The following is a 27,194-nucleotide window of genomic DNA, read 5'->3' as shown; positions in this document are numbered from 1 at the left end:
TAGCTGTGAGAACAATTGTCATTCCGGTCTTCCCTTCTCTAAATTGCCAACATTCAGTCCTTTATCAAACACAAAGATGCTGTTAATTGTGAAATGGCTGCAGGCAATCCCATTGGCTCATTGGAAATGATTGGGCCTTTTTAAGATGCATATTTTTTTCCTCTTTTTCATTGTCTTAATGTGCCCATCATCAGAGAGCCTTTTTTACTGCTCTCTTCTAATCATAGTCATTTGGGGAGGGGAATTCATAATCTGTTTTTGTATTTTTTAATGATTTCAAGATGAGCAGGTCTCTTAGCTCCCAGTTCATTTATTACTACACTGACATTGTTGCCATGTCTATGATCACCTGTATGCGAGTCAAAACAAAGCCTTTCATTATGAATATGTTAAAATTATTGTGACACAGATTAATCAAAATTTAATGAACAGTTTTCCTGCACTATTGAAACGCAAGTACAAGCAATAGAAATCTTATTATTCGCTACAAATCAAGCCAACAAGTCTCATAAAAAATCTGTGTATATGTATATATATGTATATATGTATATGCATATGTAAATGTAGTATATTTATGTAGGCTGTGTAGAAAACAAAACACTTTGTTTTCTGTTTCAGTGTTCAGGTCCACGCTTACAGGAAATAAGATGCAAAATTTGCAGTGTTTGTAGCTTGAGTCATGAAATCTTTGACTCTCAAGTCCTGAAGTTAGATTTATATCAGCTGCAATGCACTGGTGCACCATTTTTACCTAGAGAGAATACTTTCTTCTTTCTTTAATACTCATCAAGGGGAAATAAAATTTTATTTGCCCTGTTTTCTTATAAATCACTGAGCAAATCTTTGTTATGTTCTATCCTGTGAAGCTAAATAGCTTGCTGGACAATCACAGAGTGAAACATTGCTCTGTCTTCTGCCTCGCCATCTTCAACCCCATCTAGAAAGTAAATGGCAAGCACATTAGTATGGTAGACGGCAATATTTATTTCTTTTATAGAGGTAGTAATGTACTGAACCACTACAAGAGGGCTGTGATAGAACAGAGGTAATATAACACACATTAAAGGTAGCACCTTTTTATAACTGGTGAATGCAGATGGAGAGGTACTTTATCCTTTTCACATGTCTAAGGAGAGGAGCCTAATTAATTCTGAAATAGGTGACTTTTATTTCTTGCCAAGCATACATAATGATGCGTTCACTCTCCCACTCTTCATTCCTTCATCCACCTATCTTCTTTACACTCCCTCCTCCCTCCTTTCCTTTCCTCCCCATGTCTCTCATGTCTCTCTGTCTCATATACAGTACGTATATACGGTGCAGTATATTATATATATATATATATATACACACACTCCTCCAGTCCTCCCTCTCCCTCCATGTCTAATTTTCTGTCTGTGTAAGATAGGGGTAATGAAAATAATTGTGCTTCATTAATTCTGAGTCTGGCTGGATGATAGCCATTTTGAACTATGTTTGCCAATTAGGCGGTCCAAATTAAAAGTGACCTTGGGATACTCCGCTCTTTCCACTAATCGCCTAATGAAGCAGTTGTCTAGAAACAGTCCACTTTGTAATGTAAATTATTGCTTTTTTTTGTTTTGTGACTTTCCATGCTGGTTGCATTCATTTTCCACTTTTCATTTTGATGAGATAGAGAAGTAACAAAGACAAAAATGGAAATGGCTGGATGTTTTCTGCAAAATTTGCGACCACAAAAACCATATGGTGCTGTACTAGTGTTAACTCTTCTACTTAACCTTGAAACTCCTGTTGCTTTAGAATGATTCTGCTCTATTTGGATCTGGCCTATAGGCTATATGACATGCTACAGTACTTTCATCTTTGTTCTCACTGTGCCTATTAAAGGAGTAATTAAAAGACATATGGTACACATGGTATATTAACCAAAGCATCAACCATACAGATTTGACACTGCACTCTCTTGCTTTTCAATACCATTGCATTAGATGTTTATTTCCATACCTTAAATATTAATTTTGATCAACTATTGATCTCATGTTATAATTTCTGATCATTATGAACTGATTATGTTTACGTATTGTGTGTACAACTGTTGTTTACGTGCTGTCTTTGATTTTAAGTTTTAGACAGTAGACATCTCCTAAAGGTCCCCCAATGTCACAGATACATTGGAAGTGACTGCAGGATGCACCAGGATGCATTCTTTAAGATTTTCTTCCCTTGAGACATGTCTATTTGATATTACTTGAAAGTTGGGATGCACTGATTGGGAAATCTTGGGCCAATACTGATGTGTAAAACAGCAATTTGGCCGATAGACAATGCCAATGCTGATGTTTTTTGTTATTTATTCGCCCTTTTGTGCCAGGGAAACAAAGAAATATACAAAGATAAGCATCTATGCCTTGTTGCAGCTCAGTTATTTTCTCTTCTCATACAAGATGTGAGATGCAGAGCTGAACAGCCGCTCACTGTCTGTGCTGGTGCATGGAGCGCATCAGTATTTACATGCAATTTGTGTCAGTGGAGATGGGTATTTCTACAATGCCCAAGTTAGAAATATCCAACACAACATTTAGCCAGTGCAAAATTGACATGACACAGCAGATAAACATTGGCCACTAATATCTATGAATATCATCTTATTTGCTGATTGACCGATGTTAGACAACAAGGTGAATATCGGCCAATACAGATGTTCAGCTGATATATCGGTGCATCCCTACTTGAAAGAACTACCTGTAAGTCAATAGGCTAGGAGTGAAAAGTGAAGAGTATCTTAGAAATTGAGGTTCAGCAGTGAAACAGAAGGGTAAAGAGGAGGGGTGGTGTGAATTGAAATGCAGCATGAAGAGTGAAGCTGATTACTGTGTTTGTGAAGTTAATTGAAGGAAGGTGAAAAAGACAGGGCCTCATCTTCCAACCTCACCTAGTTTCAGCTGATGATTATTGTTAAATGGGCAACTGTTAATGAGTGACTGTGATGAATTATCACGTTTTGGTGGTGAAAAGAGGCTAACAGAGGCAGATGAAGATTGTGGGAAAGAAGTACCAATAAACAGAGGTTTCTGTCGTTCACACATGACTGACTCCAACCTGAGTGCAGGGAGAACCTGGGTTCCTCTTTGTAGTTTTTCAATCAATACTTATTCGTCCTTGAAATGTTCCAATTAGAAAATTAAAAAGAAAAAACACATTTTTACATTTAAAATGCATTCCCTTTTGTCAGCAATGAAATTGTTTTTTCTTTTGATTTTACTGTTTTATTTAAGGAGTACAAAGTCAGATTTAGCAGTTCCTCTTAAATTGAATAATTTTTAATTTACTTAAACTTAGGACTGTACTACTGAGAATTCTGAAGTTAGTTATTAAAGTATATGGTTGCTGGATGTAGTTTACCTACTTTATCCCTTCATTACAGTTGTCCTTTTTTTTTTTTTTTTTTTTTTCCAAGAGTTTATTTTAGTTTAGACATGAGGTCCATTATCCTAACTGGCTGATGCAGAACTTGAAGCCAAAGCATAGGACTGTTAAACTTCACATTCTGTGAATGGCAAACAAAGTAAATAGTATGGATATGATTCTGTGTATGGATGTATTATGTGCTTGTTAAATGTTTAATATGAAAATGGTAATATACAAATGTGTAAAGATCTCAGCATTGATTCGCTTGATTTTTGTGTTAAATGTCAGTGATCCTCACTGCTATGTAAAAATGTAATGTATACTAACTACAGTTAGTATGCATTACCGATCGGTCTAACCCCCTTCTTGGTAACTATATTGTGAATCTTCTTGTTTGTGTCTGTAGTTTTCCATCATTAAACTAAAATATAAAACTGCATTATCTTTCAGTGAGAATAACACTAGAACTCCTTTGTGCTTTGTTCTTCCAGGTAACAGCAAGTGAAGTACTGCCAGCAAGCATGTTCATACCTGTACCTAGTCCAGACAGAGAATCCCAGAGCACCCCTCATGCCACAGCCAACTCTAACTCTGAAGATACAAAGAAGCAAGCTGGTTAGTATCTGACTATGTTAAAAATTTGGAGGTTCATTTGGAGTAGGTCACTTTTTTCAAAATCTAAAATGTGTTCTATAAAAAGCTTATAATCACATTAGGTAATCATGGCTGAATGTATACCCGTGTATGCACACACTGGTGCAATATTAAGTAGTAGTTTTTGTTACATAGAGTGGAAATGATGTGTCATTGTTTAGGTATTTATTGTTTTACAAAAGCATTGTGTTGGTTATGGTTTCATAATATTTTTTACAGACAGTGTAATGAATGAGACAATATGAGTGATTGTTGGTATTCACAGGCCTTGTAATTTGCCCTTGCTTTTTAATGTTTTTTCACCTTCCCAAGTGTACTAACATGATTTACATTCCAGTCGTATGTAGGCACCTAATGATTTCCTCTCTTCTTTTGGCTTATTGATTCACAGATGTATCAGATGCTGATCCAGAGAAGGGGGTGTCACTCCCTACAGAAATAGCTGAAGCTCGCAAGTCACCTCTGGAAGATCAACAATCGGAGAGGGATGATGCCACAGGATTTCTTTGTTGGAAGAAAGGCTGTAATCAGGTGTTCAAGTCCTCCAACTCCCTCCAGATGCACTTCAATGAAGTTCACAACAAAAGGCCCCAGCTGCCTGTTTCAGATCGTCATGTCTACAAGTACCGCTGTAACCAATGCAGCCTAGCCTTCAAGACCGTAGAGAAACTACAGCTCCATTCACAGTACCACGTGATCAGGGCAGCCACCATGTGCTGCCTCTGCCAGAGAAGCTTCAGAACACTACAGGCCTTGAAGAAACATTTAGAAACCAGCCACCTGGAGCTGAGTGAAGCTGATATCCAGCAGCTTTATGGGGGCTTACTGATGAATGGTGACATGATGGTAATGGCTGACCCATCCCTTGGTGAAGAGCCTGGAAGTCTGGGAGAAGATGACAAAGAGGGAGATGACAGTGACACAGAGGAAAAACAAAGCCCAACAGGCAGTGACTCTGGCTCACTGCAGGAAGATTCTGGATCTGAACCTAAACGTGCTTTGCCATTCAGAAAGGGCCCCAACTTTACTATGGAGAAGTTCTTGGATCCATCTCGTCCTTTCAAGTGCACTGTATGCAAAGAGTCTTTTACACAGAAGAATATTCTTCTAGTTCATTATAACTCTGTCTCCCACCTGCACAAGGTGAAGAGGGCTCTTCAGGAGTCCACTACTGGCCAGCCGGAGCCCACCAGCAGCCCTGACAACAAGCCATTCAAGTGCGGCACATGTAACGTGGCATATAGCCAGAGTTCTACTCTGGAGATCCACATGCGCTCTGTTCTACACCAGACGAAAGCCAGGGCAGCCAAACTTGAAGCAGCAGGAGGGATTACTAGCTGTGCAAGTGCTACTGGTTTAAGTGGTGGGGGGTCCAGCATCAGCACTTCAACTTCTAGTCCAAGCCCAGCCAGCAACTCAACTACTAGCTCTACCAACCACAGTTCTCAGACAGCTCAGAGTATCCTTGGAGGAAACCATATGAGCCAGACTCATAGCATTGAAAACCTAGGAAATTCTTCAGTGAGCTGCCATTCCTCACCATCTGAGAACCACGAAGTAAAAAAGTCGAAATTTTCAGACATGCTGTCTGCTAGGGGGCAACAGCAGCAACAACAACAACAGCAACAGCAACAACAACAGCAACAACAACAACAGCAACAACAACAACAACAACAACAACAACAACAACAACAACAGCTTCAGCAACAACAGCAATTAGCCCAGGCTCAAGCCCAAGCTCAAGCCCAGCTACAGCAAGAGCTCCAACAGCAGGCTGCTCTTTTACAATCACAGCTATTCAACCCAGCACTTCTGCAGCACTTCCCAATGACAGCTGATGCACTTCTCCCCCTTCAACAGCAGCAGTTGCTATTCCCTTTCTACATCCCTGGAGCAGAATTTCAGCTGAACCCAGAGATCAGCATCAGTAACTCCCTTGGCCTAGCAGGAACCTCCACCTCCTCTCTGCTAGAAGACCTAAAAAATTCAGCCCAGCAGGCCCAGCAAAGTTGCTTGCAGCAGCAGTTGATGCACCACCACCTTCAACAGCAACATCAACAACAGCAGCAGCAGCAGCAGCAGCAACAGCAGCAGCAACAGCAGCAGCAGCAGCAGCAGCAGCAGCAGCAGCAACAGCAGCAGTCTCACTCACAGGCTCAGGGGCAGATGGCATTGCTGCAACAGAGTGCATCTCTCCTCCAGCATGTTGAAAAAAAGCAGAGACATTCCTCCTCTCAGAATGAGAAAGACAGAGAAATACAAAGAGAGAAGGACACAACTGAAAAAAATGAAGAATGTGTTAATAAAGATTCTACAGACAGCAAGTCAAAAGAAAAGAGGGACATTCAGCATATTTCAATAAACATAAACCATGATACTGGCCTGCCTCCACCAAGGATTGCTTCAGATGCTCGAGGAAATGCAACTAAAGCCCTGCTGGAAAATTTTGGGTTTGAGTTAGTAATTCAGTACAATGAAAATAAACAGAAAGCTCAGAAAAAGACAGCTGGACCTACAGGATCAAGTGGCCCAGGTGGGATAACAAGAGTGGTGGACCCCATTGAGGGATTAGAGAAACTGGAATGTGAAGCCTGTGGCAAGCTGTTTTCAAACATACTGATTCTAAAGAGTCACCAGGAGCATATCCACCAGGCTTTCTTTCCATTTCGATCCCTTGAGAGATTTGCCAAGGAATACAGAGAGCATTATGATAAACTCTATCCACTGAGACCCCCTACACCAGAGGCTGCTCCAGCTCCTCCACCGCCTCCTCCTCCACCTCCACCTCCTCCTCCACCCCAAAGAGCTCCCACACCAAATATCCCTGTCTCTTCTGCCTCTCTCACACCTCCAACTGTACCCACCCCACAGCCGCAAGTTCAAATGACACAAATTCCCATGCCAATGGATTTGCCCCTCTTTTCACCACTCATGATGCAGCCCATGTCTCTCCAGTCCTTGCCCACTCAGTTGCCTCCCCAGTTATCGTCTGTTGAGCCAAGCCTGGCCTCAGACCTGGCCCAACTTTATCAACAGCAGCTTACACCAGCCATGCTACAGCAACAGCAGAACAAGAGGCCACGGACACGCATCACAGATGACCAGCTTAGGGTCTTGCGACAGTACTTTGATATCAACAATTCACCAAATGAGGAGCAGATTAAAGAGATGGCAGACAAGTCAGGGCTGCCACAAAAAGTCATAAAGCACTGGTTCAGAAACACCCTTTTTAAAGAGCGGCAGCGCAACAAAGACTCGCCATACAATTTCAATAATCCGCCAACAACAACTCTAGAAGAAACAAAAGTTGACTCTAAACCTCCTTCCCCTGAACCTCAGAAACACGAATTATACGGAAGTAAGAGATCATCCAGAACGAGGTTTACTGACTACCAGCTAAGAGTGCTGCAAGACTTCTTTGATGCCAATGCTTATCCTAAAGATGATGAATTTGAACAGCTCTCCAATCTTCTTAGCCTCCCCACACGTGTGATTGTTGTGTGGTTCCAAAACGCTCGCCAGAAAGCAAGGAAAAATTATGAAAACCAGGGTGATGGAGCAAAAGATGGTGAAAGACGAGAATTGTCAAATGACCGCTATATTCGCACCTCAAATCTGAACTACCAGTGTAAGAAATGCAGTCTGGTTTTCCAGCGTATATTTGATCTAATAAAACACCAAAAGAAGCTGTGTTACAAAGATGAAGATGAAGATGGACAGTATGACAGCCAAAATGAGGATTCACTGGATCTTTCCAATGAATGTTATACTCCCTCTGGGTCTTCCTGTCACACCCCAATGCCCTCCTCTTCAAGTCTCTGCCCACTTCCACCCTCCACTTCAGCATTCTCACACCTCCCATCCACTGAGAAAGAGGAGGCATCACCAGCAAGCACGTCAAACATGTATGATGAGAAGCCCAAGCAGTTAACAGAAATTTCTGCTGATCTACGTGAAAACCAAACCTCTATAAAGCAGGAAATTGTACATCAGCCCCAGACTGAGTCACAACACCATAGACCTCAAAGAGAAGAGAAGATTCAGACTATCTCCAAGCCCATCAAACATTCATCTCCTTCTTTTTCTCAGCAACAACAGCAGTGTGGTCCTTCAGCCTCTCAGACAAGCCAGGCCTCATCACAAAGCTCTCACATGAGCCTCAATGCACACCTAACCTCTGCCACACAACAACTGGCACAACAGATGATCCCCTACCAGTGTGAGCAGTGCAAGGTTGGCTTCCCCTCCTTTGAGCACTGGCAGGAACACCAGCAATTACACTTCCTTTCTGTGCAAAATCAATTCATCCACCCTCAATTCCTCGACCGTCCAATTGACATGCCTTTCATGCTATTTGATCCCAGCAATCCTCTCTTGGCAAGTCAGCTACTCTCTGGGGCAATGCCACAGATTCCCAGCAGTTCTGCCACCTCTCCGTCCACCCCCACCTCCACCATGAACTCCCTGAAGAGGAAGTTAGAGGAGAAAGCTGGCACTAGCCCAGGAGAGAACGACAGCACAAATAGTGGAGAAGAGCCACAGAGAGACAAGCGACTCAGAACCACCATCACACCTGAACAGCTAGAGATCCTTTATCAGAAGTATTTATTAGATTCAAATCCTACACGTAAAATGCTTGACCACATTGCTCATGAGGTGGGATTAAAAAAGCGAGTAGTGCAAGTCTGGTTCCAAAATACAAGAGCTAGAGAGAGAAAAGGCCAATTCAGAGCTGTAGGGCCAGCTCAAGCTCATCGTAGGTGCCCTTTTTGTCGAGCACTTTTTAAAGCAAAAACTGCCCTTGAGGCACACATTCGCTCTCGTCACTGGCATGAAGCCAAACGTGCTGGATATAATTTAGCTCTCGCTGGTATGTTACCTGAACAGGAGGGTATGCAAATAAAAATGGATGCTCTAGACACGTCAAGTTACTCCCAACTGGCCCCATCAAACAGTGATGGACAAAGCTCCTCCATGTCACCAGTGAACAAAAGCATGGATTTGTCTCCTAGGGCTCTACTGAGTCCTTCATCCATTAAAGTAGAGGGAATGGAAGATTTTGAGAGTGCCATGGCAACCATGTCCTCTGTAAACCTCAGCTTTGATCAAAGCAAACTGGATAATGACGACTGTTCTTCTGTGAATACAGCAATCACAGACACAACCACAGGTGATGAGGCCAATGCTGATAATGACAGTGCTGATGCAAAGCATAGCCAAAATAGTGGTGACTACCTGTCTAAGTCTGGGGGCTCAGCTCCTATCCTTGAAAATGATGACCAGATGTCCTCAGGGCTGGTAAGCCCTGCAACAAGTTATTATGCTAAGGACTATGAAAATGAACATATGATTGACCACAGTGAAACATCCAGCCTGGCTGACCCTTGCTCACCAAGTCCTGGAGCCTCAGGTACCAGGAGCATCGACAGCGGAGATCGACCTGGCCAAAAGCGCTTCCGAACCCAGATGACTAACCTCCAGCTGAAAGTGTTGAAATCCTGTTTTAACGATTACAGGACTCCCACTATGCTGGAATGTGAGGTACTTGGTAATGACATTGGACTTCCAAAGAGAGTGGTTCAGGTGTGGTTTCAAAATGCCCGTGCCAAGGAGAAAAAGGCAAAGCTTAATATGGCCAAGCACTTCGGAATAAATCAGACATCCTACGAGGGGCCGAAGACTGAATGCACTTTGTGTGGTGTCAAGTACAGTGCTCGCCTCTCTGTTCGTGATCACATTTTCTCCCAGCAACACATCCACAAGGTGAAGGATACCATTGGCAGCCAGATCGATAAGGAAAAAGAATACTTTGACCCAGCCACTGTCCGCCAACTTATGGCCCAGCAAGAGATGGACCGCATTAAGAAGGCCAATGAAGTTTTAGGACTGGCACAGCAGCAGGCCATGCAGCAGCAGGGGATGTTTGACAACCCTGCAATGCAGGCTCTGAATCTCCAGTCAGCCTATCCAAATCTGCAAGGCATTCCACCTGTCCTTTTGCCAGGGGTTGGCAGCCCCTCTCTTTCCAGCTTTAACTCATCTAATTCAGGTACGTCATCATTTGGCATTCATTCACCAATTCACAGCTACAATTTGAAGTTGCAGATGTTTTTTTTTAACATAAGTGTAACTACCTACAGTAATCACATATTGTACTAACAATCGTAAAAATAAAATAGTAGAACATAATATTTGACTCCAATCGATCAGTCTACTGTAGAATGTGTAACATAAGGTAATGGCATTTCTTCCATTTTTTTTGCCACTGAGTACAGAATCTGCCTTAATGTCAACACCTAATAATTAGACCCACAAGACGTTAACTTTATCACTATTCACGATTTTCATTTAGCTTTTCTATGTGTATATCATATAATGAAGTAGTTGTAGTTGAATATCCTTTTAACAAATTGTACTTTCATCAAATAAATATACCTATTAATGTGTAATTGTTTGTCTGTATTTGAAAATCTTCCAGCTTTAACTCCTCCAAAACCTTCAAACCTCCTGAACATGCCTGGTGCCAGTGTTCCCTCACCTAGCCTCCCCACATCCGGATTGCCCAACAAGCCTCCATCCTCATCGTCTCTCGCCGCATCCAGCCCAGCCCAAATCAACACGTCTGCTTCCCACTCAAGCCCCACCTCCACATCCAACTCCACTTCTTCAACCACCCAGTCCGGCTCTCGGCATGAACCCCCCAAAGAACGTGATGTTGAGAGGGTAAGAGAGAAGGAGAAGCTAAAGGAAAAGACAGAGAAGCCCCCAACCCCATCGTCAACTGGAAGCACCCCTGCCCCTTCCACTTCTGCTGCCAGCGCCAAGAAGGAGAAACCAGACACAGCTGTACCTGCCACCTCTATGCCCACACCCGGCATGGAGTATGTGGTAGACCCTGCACAGCTTCAGGCCCTGCAGGCTGCTTTGGCATCTGACCCCACAGCTCTCCTCACAAACCAGTTTCTGCCATACTTCATGCCTGGCTTTTCACCATATTACACCCCACAGATCCCTGGGGCTCTCCAAGGGGGCTACCTGCAACCAATGTATGGTATGGAAAGTCTCTTTCCTTACAACCCAGCATTGTCTCAAGCACTGATGGGCCTCTCCCCAGGGTCCCTGCTGCAGCATTACCAGCAATATCAGCAGAGCTTGCAGGAGGCACTACAGCAGCAGCAGCGGCAGCTTCAGCAGATCCAGCAACCCAAGGCGAGCCAAACTCCAGTTCCCCCACAAACCTTGGGGGATCGCAAAGAATCTGCCAAAGATCCAGTGAAAACAGAGGAGCAAAAGGGCAACCCGCATAATGAACCCCCCACTTCCTCCTCCTCTTCCTCCTCCTCTCATAATAAAGTACCCCCTGAGCAGAATGACATGGATGGCAAAGCTGTAGACCCCCATCTAGACCAGTACATCGTCCCCAAGGTGCAGTATAAACTGGCATGCCGCAAGTGTCAAGCAGTTTTCACCAAGGAAGACGCGGCTATTACCCACCTTAAATCTAACTGTTTTTTCGGTCAGTCTGTGGCAAACCTGCAAGAGATGTTGCTGCGTGTCCCCGGTGGCGTAGGTGCAGGGGCTGGAAGTCTCTATGACTGCCTGGCTTGTGACACTACGTTGGATGGGGAGAAAGCACTCAGTCAACACCTGGAATCGGCATTGCACAAACACAGAACAATCAAGCGATCAGCCAGAAATGCCAAAGAGCACGCTACTAGTTTATTACCTCACTCTTCAGCCTGCTTCCCCAATCCTAACACCGCATCTACCTCGCAGTCTGCCACTCATCCCATCAGCAGCCCCCCTCCCCCGCCAACAACATCAGCCACCATGCCATCCTCTGCTGTCTCCTCTTCCCTGTGCTCCTCCTCTACTACCCCACTCAACACCACAGCTGCCGGCAAACCATGGCCCCAGGCCCCTTTCTCCAGAGCTTTAGCTGGGAAGCCCAATGCCAGTCCCTCCTCTTCTTCCTCCTCTTTTCCTCCAATGTCCTCACCTTCAACGGTTACCTCAAGTTCATTGAGCACCTCAGGAGTTCAGACCTCGATACCAACAGACGTCTTTACTGACGAGTCTGACTCTGACAGCAGTCAGAAGTCAGCAGACAGGCTGGGCAGGACGGCGGAGGAGCCGCAACAGCCTGGCTTTGTCAAAGACAGTAGTAGTTGTAGTAGTAATCTTGCTAGTGTAGGAACAGACTCCATCAGATTGTAAAAGAGCTTTCAGTGATGGACAATATTTAAAAAACACTAAAAAAGACAAAAAAAAATCACAAATGGAAAAAACATAAAAAGCAGCAATGTTAAAAATACATTAAAAGTATACAAACCAATTTCAGAAAAAGATGTGTAAAGACTAACTGCAATTCCAAAGCTTGTAACCAAAAATTTAAATGTTAGTGGATTGTTTTCCCATATCAACATGCTGGTTTTCGTTTTGTTTTTTGTTTTTGTTTTACTCAACTGAAATACATGCATACTAATATATGAGAATAGAAAAGATCGCTGCAGTTATGTTTTGGGTAATGGTAGAGGAATGCTGTACTGTATGGCAATGGACTGCCTCAAAGTTGACAAATGGCCCAAGAAACCTTTTGAAGAAATACGCGTCAACAAGCTGTCCCTTTGTTTTGTTATAATTTCTACTTAATAGCACAGTCACAAAAAGCCAGTATGTACTGTATGGGAGAATAGTCTATCAGTTTTCTTGCTATTTAAGCATTCAGATACCAATGGCTTGCAAAAGTAAAAGAATAATGTAATGTCTATTTTATTCTCAGGTCAACAGCTCACAGATGTTTTTTTTTGTTACAGAAATCCATGTTTTACACATTTGTTTCCAACAGGAGATGAGCTTTTCTTTTCTTTTCTTTCAGAACTTGATTTAAGAAAGTTTTAAGTTCAATTTTAATAAGGCATTGTTTCTGGGCATTCAAAAAGGGTAGGTAAATCCAATGATTTGCTGATTTTAACATTAGAAATCCTTTTAAAGGGGGGGGGGGGGTTCACAATCCCATTATACCCAGACAAGGAGAGCATTGCAGACATAATAACGGGCGATAAAAAGAGTTTTGATTAAAAAAAACAACCTTCTGTATTTATGATAGATATGAACATTTTTGGTGTTAAGTAGATTGTTGCATTGGAAATGAATTTAAACAGTATGGTAGGTTGAAAAAAACTTTGTGTACATTTAGCTTTTGTATTGTCCAACTTTAAGACGCTTCATTTGATGTTGTCTTGGTCATTCCGATAGACTAGATTATGGACAGGTAATTTATCTCAACTTTATTTCTGTCTTATTCTTAACTTTTTGGGAAACATTCACCCAAATGCCCCTCCTGACAAGGCAGGATCCTCTTTTAGAATTATTTAAATTTTATGGTTTGGTTGGTATTGCTCTAACCAAAACAGAAAAGATCCTGGGTGAAATATTGAAAGTTATATTTTATTTAATTTTTGTGTTACCTTTGTGCACTTATTACTGTCTGACTCCTATTTCTCACTCTACTTGTTCCTCTTCGCACTTATTTTCTCTGCTCTCCTGTGTTTGTAGATATGTACACTACAAAGCAGGTCTTTTGTTCTTCATGTAGTGTGGCTACAGTCTTTATTTCATTTTGACATTTTTGTTGTCATAAATGAAAATGAAAAAAGAATACTAATAATAATTCTCACGCTTTAAGACAAAAAGAAAATCCAAAGACTAAACACTTTCACCATTGGTGCATAAATATGAGAAAAGAGGCTTCTTTATACTTGAGAATTTGTTGCTGTTTTTAGAGGAAAGAAAACAAAGTTTTAAAAGATAAAGGAGTACGCATCAGAGTTGCCGTTTTTGCTTCTTTGCAAGCAAACAGGTGGCTTTTTTACGTAAATACCAAAAACCAAAAAGGGCCCTTGTCCTTGCATTGTGGAGTAGCACCGTTACAGAGCCATTGCAGTTTGTAAGATAGAGGTTATTAATCTTTGTTTGACTTTTTTGTCACATTCAAATGTCCATTTTTTTAAGAAAATGTATAAGGTCTGGTCTTCAAGGACATACGTTTTGCTGCTAATGTAGAATTTTGAAAGAAAAAAAAAGAGTACCTAGATGCATGCTCATTTTGCTTTTGGCTAAGCTTTAACTAAAACAAACAATAAACCAATTTCTTGCCTCTGCAACACTTTTTTTTTTCTTGTTGCAAAAACGGAACTTTGAAGACTGTGAATATATGTTCCAAAGGACATTTTGCCGATTTTCTTTTTGAACAGACCAATGTTTAAAGCCAATGATCTATAACGTTTGTAAAGAACAGTGCATTCCAAATATCACAATGGATTTTTCTTAAGCAAGGACTGATCATATTTCGTTTAATTGCTTTTAATTGTCACAATCTATTTTTTTTTTTCTCATTTTTAAAGTGACTGTAAACTGTTGTGTAAATCTTTGCATCATTGGTTGCTGAACAAAGTGACCTTCATATGTCATTTTGTGCTGGCATGGAACATTGCTGAAATTCCCTCCATCCAGTCAAGGTTGTTGCTCACTTGTTAAGCAAGAAATAGTGGTTACCAAAAAATGTATATAATACATCTGGTACTGATGCGTCTCATAGGTTTAGCAACATTTATGCCAGTCGACATACAACTAGTCTCAGAGGGAAATGATAGCGGTTTTGCTGAGGTGCCGTTGCCTCCTTCCTGGGAAATCCACCAGTGACTTGTCCCATGTGTCTGCAAGGTGCCACTTCCACACATAGATTACAGGTTTTTAAGGGACATCTTCATTCCAAAGCATTATTTCTGGAAAAAGTAGGAGGTTTTTTGAAGATGTCCCTTGATTTCAGATAGCTAGGATGCTTTCATGTCCAAAGAAGTCACCCACTTCATTTTATTGCAATGGAAATGGATGTGCATAGGTACCCCCACCCTCTCACGGATGATCCAATGAACCCAAATTTTTATTTTTTAAACCAAAACCAAGACATATTTAAATTTGTGAAGAACTACTTTTTTGGCCACTATTGTATAGCCAATATATACTTGCCCCAATTAGTACACGGCACAATCTCAGAAGTGTGTTTAAAGTGCTTCATCTTGCAGAGCAATGTGATTTGGTGTTAATACTACAGCATGCTGTTGAAAGTCGGGAGATTTGGCCTGAAAGCTTGCTATTTCTCTAAAGTCCAGTTCCCTGAAATACTGTTATGTACTTTCTTATTTTGGAAAATTCTTAAGTTGTACAGGTTTTCTCAAATATGTTTGCTTTATTTTAATTTTCAGACGATGTCAGACATGTATTGTATTTGTATTTTATTTTAGTGTCTGTATATTACTTTTTATCATAAATTAACACTAGCTTTAATTTGAATTGCTGAAATTGAGAAACAAAAACAAAAATATGACCTGGCCACTTTATGGTGTGATGATGTTCTTTATATTCATTGTCTCAATGATACTGTTTGCTCTCTTATTTCCAAAGTGTAATCTTTTGGGCTCTTGTGTGGAAGACATAGTTGAGGTCTCTACATAAGATTCAGCCAGCATGGACTGTGTGTGAGTTTGTGTGTGTGTGTGTGTGTGTGTGTGTGTGTGCGTGTGTGCGTGTGTATGTGTGTGTGTGTGTGTGTGTGTGTGTGTGTGTGTGTGTGTGTATGTATGTGTGTGTGCGTGTGCGTGCGTGTGTGTGTGTGTGTTTTTCATAAGAGCCAGCATCAATTCAATTTTTTCTTGTTTGCCTTTTATTGTTTATATGTTACACACCAAAACAAACTGAACCACAAAGCTGGATTATAAATAACTGAAATTTAGGAAATCAAATTTTAAAGGTAATGTTCAGAAATGAGAATGATGAAACAGAAGCACTGAGCAGTTTTTACTTTGATTGAATATATGAATGTGGCCAAAGCTTTATGCAGTTGAAACAAAAAGAAGAAAAATTACAAGTTGTGCCCCAGATAAGTGTATATTTTATTGTGGCACAAGATGCTATTGTGGATAATTGGATCCACTGACTTACATTGGGATACTTGATTTTAATGGACATTTACAAAGAGAGCGCTAAAGACAAGGTTTTGCTGTAGAGGTCATCTTTTGCCCACTGTGAAAACGAACGTGTACCTGTATACAGATATAGATATATTTAAAACAAGACATCAACTTTTTTTGTTTTTGAGATGAAGAAGGAATGAAAAGAGAAAAAAAAGGACTCTGGGAAGCTTTGGAGATCTCATTAGGAGGACACGAGAGGCTGTGGGCACACCAAAACTGGGCATGGGAGCCAAAGGCCGGCTCAAAACAGCTTTAAAACCACCTCCTTATTTCATTACTGACAACTCTGTAATGGGAATGGACTCTGGAACCAATGGACATGTGTGACACAGAGAGGAAAGTCCTTAGATGAAACTGAACTTAAGTGGCTCGAGCTGCCTCTTTCTCCTTTCTGTCTGTCTCTTTCTTTCTCCAGCTCTGCCTCTGCTTCTGCTCTTTGATGGACATTTTCCAAATTTCAGGACAGGATGGACAGAGATGCTTGCTTCATTTCTCCCAGTTCATGTTGCTACCCGTTTCATTTCCCTGTGCTTGTCTCTGGTTGACAAGTAAAGCTCTCCAGTCAAATGGCGGCTCACCCCTCTCTCTGTTGATTACATAATCTAAAAAGAGAAATGAATAACAGAGAGAGGGGACGGGTTCTCAAAGCTGTCATTTTTAAAGAGGCAGTTACACTAAAAAAGCGTATTAACCAAAATTAACAACCAAACTAACAACCAAACAACCATTTGCTCCAACTTCAAAGATGAACTGTTACTTGGAGCTCTCTGTTCCTTTTGTGACTTCTGGTGCCACAATGTTTTTTTATGCTTTTAGTTTTTCTTTTTGTTTCCTTGAATTACTCCTCCTTTGAGCCTCATAAGCATGGCTCTGTGGCTCCAGGCAGCCCATCCGAGGGTAGAAAAAAACAGCCTTGCAATGTACAAAAAAGAGCAAGTTAAACCAAAAATGTTGTTCTTGATGTCTTTTCTATACTGTAGTCTTGTTAGCTTTTTTGTTACTGTAATTATATGATGAAGATTTCCAAACTGTACCAAATTACATGGAAACTAACATACATACAACCACATGGAACTTCAGACTTTTAAAGAAACTTTTGTCACAAAACCTTGTTGTCCTAGTTAAGTTGATTGTAGATGGTAATTGAATATACTCCTTTGAAAATATTTCATCAAGTATGTTTCTTGCTCATTGTGATACATTAAAAAAGTATGAGCATAAATTGCACTGGTTTGGACTCATCTTTGACTGTTGTGGGATTGTATCACTTGCTGTCAGACTACAGAACTCCTTTAATGTAAAACGTTTTATTTGAACCTGAAAGTAGCAGTAGTATAACTTTTTTTAATTTTGACCATGTATATTACAGATATGTTCACACACATCACAGAAGACCCCTTAATCAATTTTAAGATGATGATTTTTTATATTTAATAACAAACAAGTTAGTAATAGTTAACAAGTTAATAGTAAACAAGTTATTTCTGTGGTTTAAATAATTCCATAATTACTTTTTTACATATTTTTAAACTATTCTTAGTTTACGTCAGTATTACAGATTATGCCTTTAAGAAAAACACCAGAAATCATAGAAAATGCAACAAAAAAGATTTAACTGAACATACAGTGTAATTCTACATTTTAAATGCCAGAATTATGCCATTGTTATGCCAGTATATAGTTTTTATTATTAACACAATCTGCTACTATTCATTTAAAGCCAAACCAAATTTAGCCTAGCTGGCTAACATTTGCTACATCATAGGTAGTTTACCTGTCTGACAATTTCAGTGCCAAGTCTGTTTTACAGTGTGAATCTTCATCCACCTTTCAAATGCTGCACCCATGTTCAATCTGGAAAAACGATACAAAGTGCACAGTAAGCAGTGGGTAGTTCAGGGGGCCTGGGAGTTTGGACCATTCCCAATGAAAACAGAGGTGATCCAGCTCTGCCTGTTAAGCAAAACTGAATTTTCAGCAGAGATTGAGGTACAGTATACACTACCTCAATACTTCAGTCACATTGTACCAAGAGCCAGTATTACTGATTCAACCTTTAAATCTTATGTGTTTTTAAATGTTATTATGGCATTTACATATTTTTAATTAGTATGTAGAGTGGTCTTGTCAGATTGCTTCAGCCTCTGAAATTCTCTCTGCCTATGTGTTATGTTTAGGCCGCTGATAGGTTAGGGCACTTACAATCCTTAATATATACATATTAAGTGACAACTGTAAACTTCTTCTTAATTAGAGGTGACTGTGTGCACTGTAATCAGAGGCACTGATAATGAAGATTGGAAAAATGTAACCTAATGAGATGCATTGTTAGGTGTAACAATTAAAAAAGAAGAAATGCTTCTTAAATCATTTCTGTTAAAAGTTCATCAAAACTGTGATAAAAATAAACACACTTGTGGGTGTTTTACTTCATCAAGTATGGGTAAGACTATAATGACTACTAGTCAGAGTTGGTGAAGTACATTGTTGTTACCTATAGTTCTTTCACAAAGCAAATATGGGGATACAGTTAAACTGAAATGGTCTCTGTTAACATACGGCAGGCATCATTTATACTAATATACAATTATTTCTTGCTTATTTCTGTCATATTAGAGAGAAAAAAAGGAGCAGTTAGTTCAAAACATTAACTATATTGTTTAAAATATAACCTTTTTTGTAGGACCTGTTTTATTTAGATATACTGGAACATGAACATCAATATTTGTTATGTGGTTCCCAAAAGGGAACTGAAATTATACTATTCCAATGTGATCTTTGAGCTGGTCTATTGCCCATAGGATATGGCTGAGTTTCTTCATATTTTTTATCTATTAAACACATTCTCATAAACTTTGTTAAAATTATGCCGCTTTGAAAACAGCTCAAATCGGAGTAGCATCAAACCTCTAAAGAGAGTTTGAGGAAGAGGCCATCCTGTGTCAAGCAACAGGCAAGATTCATTGGCCATGTTGAGCCAATTAACACGCAAGGGCACATCCCGAATGAATTAAAAACACCCTAATCCGATCAGTGTGAAAAGCAAGGCCATTTCCTTCACGGGCCTGGACCAGATGGCACTCACACTCAGATGCTGCATTGAAACAGCCCAGGCCTAGTCACACAGTGTGAAATTGGGTTAGTGCCTGAGTCTAACATAGGCCCTGGGCAATGTGAGCTCCCAAACCCATTCTCCCCTGGCCTAAAGGTACAGGGACCACCTTGCCAATCTTGGGCCCCATATTTAATTATCATTCCCAATGCACCCCACTAACTCAGTCATTTCAGTCAGAGGTGGAGCTGACAGCTTCCTAGAGTCATTTGTCTCTTTAGACCAGTCAACCTTTTACATATCCCAAATAGCCCCTGACATACCAAAGAGAGTTTTCTCTTTCGTTGCATAGAAGACAAGCACAGCTCTGTTGGATAGAATATCACAGAATGTGTTTGTACACTCTAACCCAAGTTGGGTGGTGTTACCATGCTGAGGGCTAAGTTCTTGCTTTGTTGGAATAATGGCTTGTTGGGGTTTCCAAAGTTCTTTTGTATCAGCTTTCAATCTTTGCAGGGAATAAATGAACGAATGTTCAACGAATGTTGGATGGTTCTCGTCAAAGATGACTACAAAAGCAGTGGTTGTGTTATGTCATCTTGGTCCTTTTCTTAAATAAAAGACATAGCTCTCTATTGGTTGCTTGACTTAAGGTTGGTATTACCACTTGACACCACAAAGGCAGAAAATGAGGAGCAGAAGCTGTAAGGGAAACCACACCACCACACATCCCAGCATCCAATTCCACACTGCTATGGTCAGAGCATCCCCCCTCCATCTTAGCCAAGAGAGGGGAGTCACCCCTGCCAACGTGCCCTGTTCCAGGGTGTTCACAAACACCCAAAAATGTTATGCAATGAAACTAACTTAAATTGTCTATCAGGATTACACAGTATGGGTAAGAATTTGATGAGAAAATGTAAAAAGTATACCAGCCAAGCGATGTCACTAATACTAAACCTGTCGAAGGCTTCCGGAAAATGTTGAATGTAGAATTGTGTGTAAACTGTTCAGAACTGCATTGAAGTAACAAATTGGAGTGTGTCACCACAAGATACTGTGGACATACTGGATACATTTGCAACTAAGCCAATGAAAGACCTAGCTAAGCTGGGCTGCTTTGCACACGAGCAGCTTGCAGTGCCACTGTCAAGGGTTAACCCTTGACAGACAGTCTGGTGAAACAACGTAGATGACCGTGAAGAACAGGAATTTCACCGCCAAGCCTGAAAGCCACATAGTTCTTCTTTCCACATCACATACGTACTGCTCCTCCCTATTTTCCACCCCCGCATATACCTCTTTGCCTCTCCACATTGTCTTCTTCCCCCTATCAATGTCAAAGGCAAAATACGTTACAGCCTTGAGGACAGGTCAAACTAATTCAATCTAATCTGTCAGACAAAATGATGGGTGAGTGAGGATCAAAGAGAAATTGAATGGGATGAAAAAAATTAAATGGCAGAACCCAGTTTCTTTTGAATTATAGTTCTCTGATTCAAAATGGGCTGACCCATCTTCACATCACTTCATACTGTGTTCCCAGAAAAAGCAAATACTCCACAATAAACATATCAGAGAAAGCCCCCACCTGTTAAGCGAGTGACTGCCTAAACTCCACATCGCTGGCTGCCCACCCGCATGGGATTCATGCTGGAGAAGGTGTGGAGGGTGTCTTGGCAGGCTCCAGGCCTTGCCAAAGCATTTCCCGTCTCCTGAACACAGGATCAGGTGTCGCCATTTTCACAGCACCTTCTGGTTCTGTTTAACAGGAAATGAGGTCCATCAGAAGGACTCTGACCAAAACTGAGCCAGAATGGGCCCTGACAGGCAGGAATATTAGCCTGTGACGGCAGTCAGTAATTGAATGATCGGCTCCCCCCCTCACTGGTAATGAAGAGAATATGTGCTGGGAATGTGTTTGTCCTTCTCTATCCTTCGTCTGCCCTTTTGCTTTCCTTTTTCCCCCCTTCTTACCCTTAATAAATCATTTGTGGGGGCAGAAATAAGGGATACTTTTACTTCACTTCAAAGTGCTTCTCATGGTGTCATTTCTGTAACCTCAAAGTGATGATGCATTAAAAAGGCTTTGGGTGTGCTCTGCCTGAGAGTGTTTTCGCCTTTAAACGAAGCTATGCTGATAGTGTCGTGAGAGAGCAAGCTGAAGTACATGAGAGATCAATTATCACACCTCATTTTGTTCTCATATGCAAAATGATAATGGGTGGACCATGTCAGACCTGAACCATCAGGTGGTGTATCCTTTCCTCCATAAATGTGTTTCACAGATTGTCTGAAGCGGTCTGTTAAATCCCTTTAACAGTTAAAAAGCTGAAGGGAAAGAATTTGGCTTCTCCTTGATCTGTTTCAAATGTCCCTCTGCGGACAAGATTTAAGAGTGATAAACGAACAGAATAAACCTAACACTCAGCATGATATCACCACACACTTGTAAACACTGCTTTCATATTGTAATGCTTGAAAAAAAATCTTATCTTGTAGTCTTTCCTGTGTGTTTGTCAGGAAACAGTAGAACAACAGTGTACATAGATACACTATGTATGTTCCAGAGAGACAGAGTACACAAAGGAGGCTTGGGTTTAAGGCATGTTTGAGGGAAGGTGATGCTATTGAGGAAGCAGGAGGCACAGCTTGGAGGTGCAGCGTCATATTTCACATAGCTTTGGGAGAATGTCAACTCAGAGACGAATTCTTAATACAATAATTGCTTTGAGACTTGTTCTTATTAATATTTCACTGACTTTGGTTTTGTATTTTTTAAACCTTAACCAAAATCAGTTGTAGTGCGTTGGTGCTTGAATGCCTGTCAGACTGGGCCCTGACCCTGGGCTGGCTGCTATAATGATGGGAAGATGAAAGAGCCAGGTCCATTCCCAGGCTGCCCTGTTAGGGGGTGCAAGCCTGTGAAATGGAGAGATAATGGAGACCAGGTGTGCTGTGGATGCCTGAGACACTGCTCAGTCAGTCTGAGAGCTCCTCTCAGTGAGAGGGAGGGCACACTACCACTGTTGAAAACGCACTGGGCCACAGTCCAATTCTTCACTCCATATCATGCACACATGTATATACTGTATAGTAATTACTTTAGTATATATGCTTAAGTCAGGGGAGTTGGTGCACCTGTATTTAAACTGGTGTTGTGCTGCATTCTTTTCCTCATAAAAAACTACATTGTGGTTTGTATTTATAAAGTAAGTATGTGGGCTCAAAATCAACATTTTGCTTGAATAATGTGCGCTTGTTTGTCCTTGTGGTATTCATAAACATGATAATTTGACCATTCAGAACAACAATTTTTGGGCATTTATCCCTTGTATCAGTTGTTAATTTAACATAGAGAAGTTTTAAAAGAAAGGTCAGGCAGACTGGCCACAAAAGTGTTTCTAATTGGAACAGACAGGCTTGCAAAGCACTGCTGTAATTACAATCTAATTAGCAGGCAGCTAGCAGAATCCAACATTCCATTAAACATCAACAATTTAACCCTTTACAAGAACCCGCTAGGAACATATTTCAAAGATTCTAGCAGATCCTGTGGGAGAAACAGTAGTGCCCCACTTCTGTCTTCTACAGGAGGTCAGTAAATGTCAATTGGAGAGAGAGCTGAAAATGTTTAAGAGGGACTCTAGTGAAGATAAGTCCTCATTTAAGCCTTCTCCATAAGACCTTGTTGAATGATAAATATTAAACATTGATTACATACAAATAGGAATGACTCTCTTATCATCACTGACTATTGTCTTCCTAAGATTATCCCATAATTAAATCTAACAGGGTCCTACTGAGGCCTTTTTGTCAAGTGAGTGAATTACTAATCATGCCCACATGAATAAGGGGCAATCACAGCGCCTGCCATACGATCAAGCATGCAAAGGTAGTCAGTCGAAAAGAATATGAGAATACTGCAGTAAGGCAGATTCCTATTTGATTTACTCTGTCTGGCTATTAAAAGGGCTGTCACTCAGGATGGCTTATCTTGTGAGCCAAAATGTGGTTGCACATTTTGGATTGTATCTTTTCATATTGTGTAAATCAAACAGTAATTATGTTTACCAGATAATTTTAGGGGCAGCACAAAAGCACCGCTCAAAGTGATTGAAAACTTCAAATGCAAAGTAAAAAGGCAATGAAAGTGTGTGCCAAAGATAGCAAAACATTTTTTTTTTGGCAGATGCAAGTTCCTCTCTCAGGTTGAACATAGTCAAATGGGAGACCGACCCCTTTTACTTTTTTTTAAATTAAAATTCAGTCTTCCTATTTGCCAGTTAAGTTGCTGATATTTCATTTCAATTTCATTCCTCCAGAGTTGTCACTGCACCTGACCTGTCGGGACAGAATATATATTAAGAGTCTGTGTCTTAAAACGCATACATTTGGTTTAGGGGCGGTTAGAGTCTGGCCCAAACTGTGTCCCTGTGTGTTTTTGCTCTCTTACAGCTGGTACATGTCTCAGCCTGGTCTGTCTTTCCTACCACCCTCATTCTAACAAATACTTCTGAAAAAATAGTACTCTACACATTCACTCCACTTCCTTTTTTCTCCTCTTCATTCTCCAAAGCGTACTGTTTTAAGTTTATATAAAACAGCCTACACAGTAACAAGAGTCAGTCAAATACTGGAGAGAAGTCTGAGCAGTTTGACTTCTGTTGTGCTACAGTTTCTACAATTGTGAATCATACCCAATTAATTTGCAGCATACAGCCTCGAGCCCTGGCCCTACCCCCTACACACACTCACTCACTCTAATGCACACACACCCTATCGTTGGGTCTGCCTCTTTATCCTTCTCACCGTCTTCCTCATAGACATGACACTCTCAACGTATCAAGCCAAGGTCACTGAACATCCATTTCAAATTGTTGCCTACTGCTGCAGCTTGAAATTAATAAGGCCACCATTTAAATGCTACAGTTATCAAACTCATATAACAAATGCTGGGCAATCTTCCCACAACGCACTCTTTCCCGCTCCCCCTCCCTTGATATATTAATTTTTGACCAAACGTCCCCGCTTGACTACTGTAACGAGGTATGATGTATTGAGCCTTGGCTGTTGCCATGGAGACAGCAGTCCCCTCTTACTTGTCATTAGAGCACAAACAAGCACTGGCATCTAATGTCATTCCAGTCAACATGAGGGAGAGCGATGAGAAAGGGAGAGACTGTGTTGGATCCCTTACTCCCATTCCACAGTTTGAATTGGTTTTTGTGTGGATTATTTGGATTGTACTGTATCTTATGGGCCAACATACTCTGTACAGGGGCATTGTTAGGTCATATACCTGGGGAGAGGCACATTTACTCTTGTCTTTGTATGTTTCTCACATCCCAGTGCTTTGATGTTGGCCTGCAAATGGAAATAGGTGTCTGGACGTCACAGAATAATTACTTGTCTAAGGCATTCCTCTAACTTGTTTTGTCCTGTCGCATGCCTTGGCTTTCAAATAATTAGACATTTATTTTCTATAGTTTTGATTCATTTGACTGTGCTTTAGAATTTACAATGAGAAAATGTTGTTCATTTCTTGTAAGGTGTTTATAGTAAATATCCATCTCAAAAGAAGTTAATTAGGCTAGTTTTGATGGAAAATAAGATAACATCCTGTGTTTATTATTTTCTGTAGAACTCTGATGAAATTACAGGCTGATTGGGTTTAAGGAAAAAGAAGCTGACAAATGCATCTTCAATACAGAACACTGAAGAAAGAAAATGCAACAAATGAGTCTCATCAAAATAGGGGAAATGCTATGCAGTTTTCTCTCAGCTAGTATCATTTTAAGCTGTGGTAAGATAATGGCATTGTAACTGAGTAATAGTACTGCAGGAGCTTTGGAATATTCCAGTCTTTTTTTTTTCCATTTAAGATAAAGCTTTCTACTTGTTGTCTCGGCATGAAAGTGTGCTTCATTTTCAGATGTTCTTTCTCCCCTCATTTCAGTTTTAATCAGTGGCTGCTTTCTATTCCCGTTGTTTGAGGTGAAAGTGTAGCCAGCATGCCTCACTGTCTTTTCTCTGAACATAATCTCTTCCTCACACAGAACAATAATCCTACCTTATTTTCTCTCGCAGTGTTGGTCTTTTATTACTTCCAGGTGTTAAGGCCTGTCTCCCTCGCAAGCAGATGTGCTGGGGGGAAAATGCCCTTTGTTTGGAGTTGTGCTATTTCAAACTGAATATTAAGTTGGCAATGCTCTCTGAGGGCAGATGACAGAAAAAAACACCAAAATAAAAAGTAGGTGAATGAGTATTTGCATTAAAGAAAAACAGTGAAAGATGTGGGAGATTGAAAAAACTAATGGAAAACAGATCAAACCTGTATGCTGTGTGCACAGAAAATAGTCACAAAAGAAACTGCTTCCCAGAAAAAAAAAATACATATAAAAAAAACTAGACACAGAAACCAAGTTAAAGGAAAAAGTAGTAAAAAGATTTTTTTGTTAAAGCTACAGTAGGTTTAGTGATTCATGGGGACCCGTGGGCACCACAGCTGTTAGTGAACTGTCTGTTGACTGGTCAGTTTTTGTATGGAGATATACGAGTTTCATCTGGTATGATCTGCTAACGATTTTTTTAGTTTTTTTTTTACTTTTACTGTGTCCACTTTCCTACAGTGAACATTTTGCTGGTTACACAATAACATTATTACTCTGGTTGTTTTATACAGTTGTTGTCCACCAAACAATAATAACTTGTTGCTTAATACCTATTTTTCTTGATATACACCTGCCAAGAGTAATATTAGATTTTGCAGATAAGAAACAAAGAGCCTGAAGCAGTTGTGTTATAGACTCTCTAAAATATCCATTTTAGACTTTCTCCTTTTTCCTGCAAGCAGCTAAACTGAGATCACATGTACTTGCAATGAAAAGTGACAGGAAATTGACTAAAGCATTGGAAATCAATGGAAAGTAAATGTGCTCCCTAAGTACAAGTGAACAGCTGATAGCTGCCTTCTGTCTACCTCTCTCTCTTTGCCTTTCTATCTCTCTTTTCCTCTCTACTTCTTTCTATTCTTTTCCACCTTCTGTCTCTTCTTCTTCACTCACTATCACATTCTCTACATCGCTCTGTCTGCTGAGCCAATACGTACATACTCAACAAACAATACATGATTTAATGTGTTTGTGTGAGTACAGGTGTGGCTGTGTGCATCCAAATGAAGGAGTGCACCCAATGTGTTATTTTTGTCTGTTCTTAAAGTAGATGCCAGTGATAAAAAAAAATACAGATTATGTTGTGAGCGAACATATCAAGAGGTGTTGCACTTTTCTTTCTCTTGACGAGAGGTTCAAAAGGTTTGTAAGCCGTCTTCTGAAAATGTGCAGTTAGGCTAATTATTTACTCCATTTAATCAAGCAGGTTAATTGTTAAGAATAGATAGTTAATGACAAATAGACGACAATGCTGCAGCTCACCTCATTGCCAGTTATTATTTTGACCTGTAATTGCAGTATTTCCATATGGACAATTGGTAAGACAAAAAATTCCTTATTTAAAAATTATATATATATATATATACACACATATATATATACATATATATAATATATTACGTGTCCCTGTTTGGAAAACATGGATACACACAGAAGTTTATGTAGCGCCCTCCTGGGCCAATGTGAAAGATATGGGAGTGTATTGGTGAGATGCCTCATTCTCCTAACAAAATATCTTTAGCAGAGTCAGAGATATTATGCCAATCTACAATCACTCCACAGTGATGATGATATCATCAATGACCGTATACAGTATGATGCAAAAGAAAATAGTGCTTAAAGAAACTCTGTGGAAAAACACTATTTGTGCTTTAGTCAGTTGGCAGTAATGTCAGTGAATATATAAGAAATGTGTGTGTTTACAATGACCTCCACAGGATTCCTTTAATGCAGAGAGAAAATAGGACCAGAAATGACCAGAGGGTATCAGAACAACATCCTGATGGCTTCTGGCTCAAAGTCACTAATAGATCACCCCCCACCCCCGGGTGTCCAGCTGTTTCATTATATCTGTAATCAACATGGTGTATTGGCTACCTCTGAATCACT

The 27,194-nt window shown here is 40.4% G+C and overlaps 1 protein-coding gene across 8 annotated transcripts in view; it reads left to right on the top strand.

The window, feature by feature from the left end:
• The window catches only part of zfhx3b (zinc finger homeobox 3b), a 235,246-nt gene extending 217,945 nt beyond the window's left edge, over nt 1-17,301 (top strand). For all 8 annotated transcript variants that reach the window (XM_051378275.1, XM_051378279.1, XM_051378281.1 and 5 more), the window contains 3 exons: nt 3,882-4,005; nt 4,436-10,093; nt 10,523-17,301. In XM_051378275.1, the coding sequence (XP_051234235.1) occupies nt 3,882-4,005; nt 4,436-10,093; nt 10,523-12,261 (7,521 nt within the window). In that variant the 3' untranslated portion in view covers nt 12,262-17,301. The remainder of the gene's footprint in view (nt 1-3,881; nt 4,006-4,435; nt 10,094-10,522) is intronic.
• The last annotated feature ends 9,893 nt before the right edge of the window (nt 17,302-27,194 follow it).

Source organism: Dicentrarchus labrax, unplaced genomic scaffold (genome assembly GCF_905237075.1).
Source record: "Dicentrarchus labrax unplaced genomic scaffold, dlabrax2021, whole genome shotgun sequence".
Classification (NCBI taxonomy): Eukaryota; Metazoa; Chordata; class Actinopteri; family Moronidae; genus Dicentrarchus; species Dicentrarchus labrax.
Note: the sequence above shows the minus strand (reverse complement) of the source record. Positions and strands in the feature narration are given on the sequence as shown.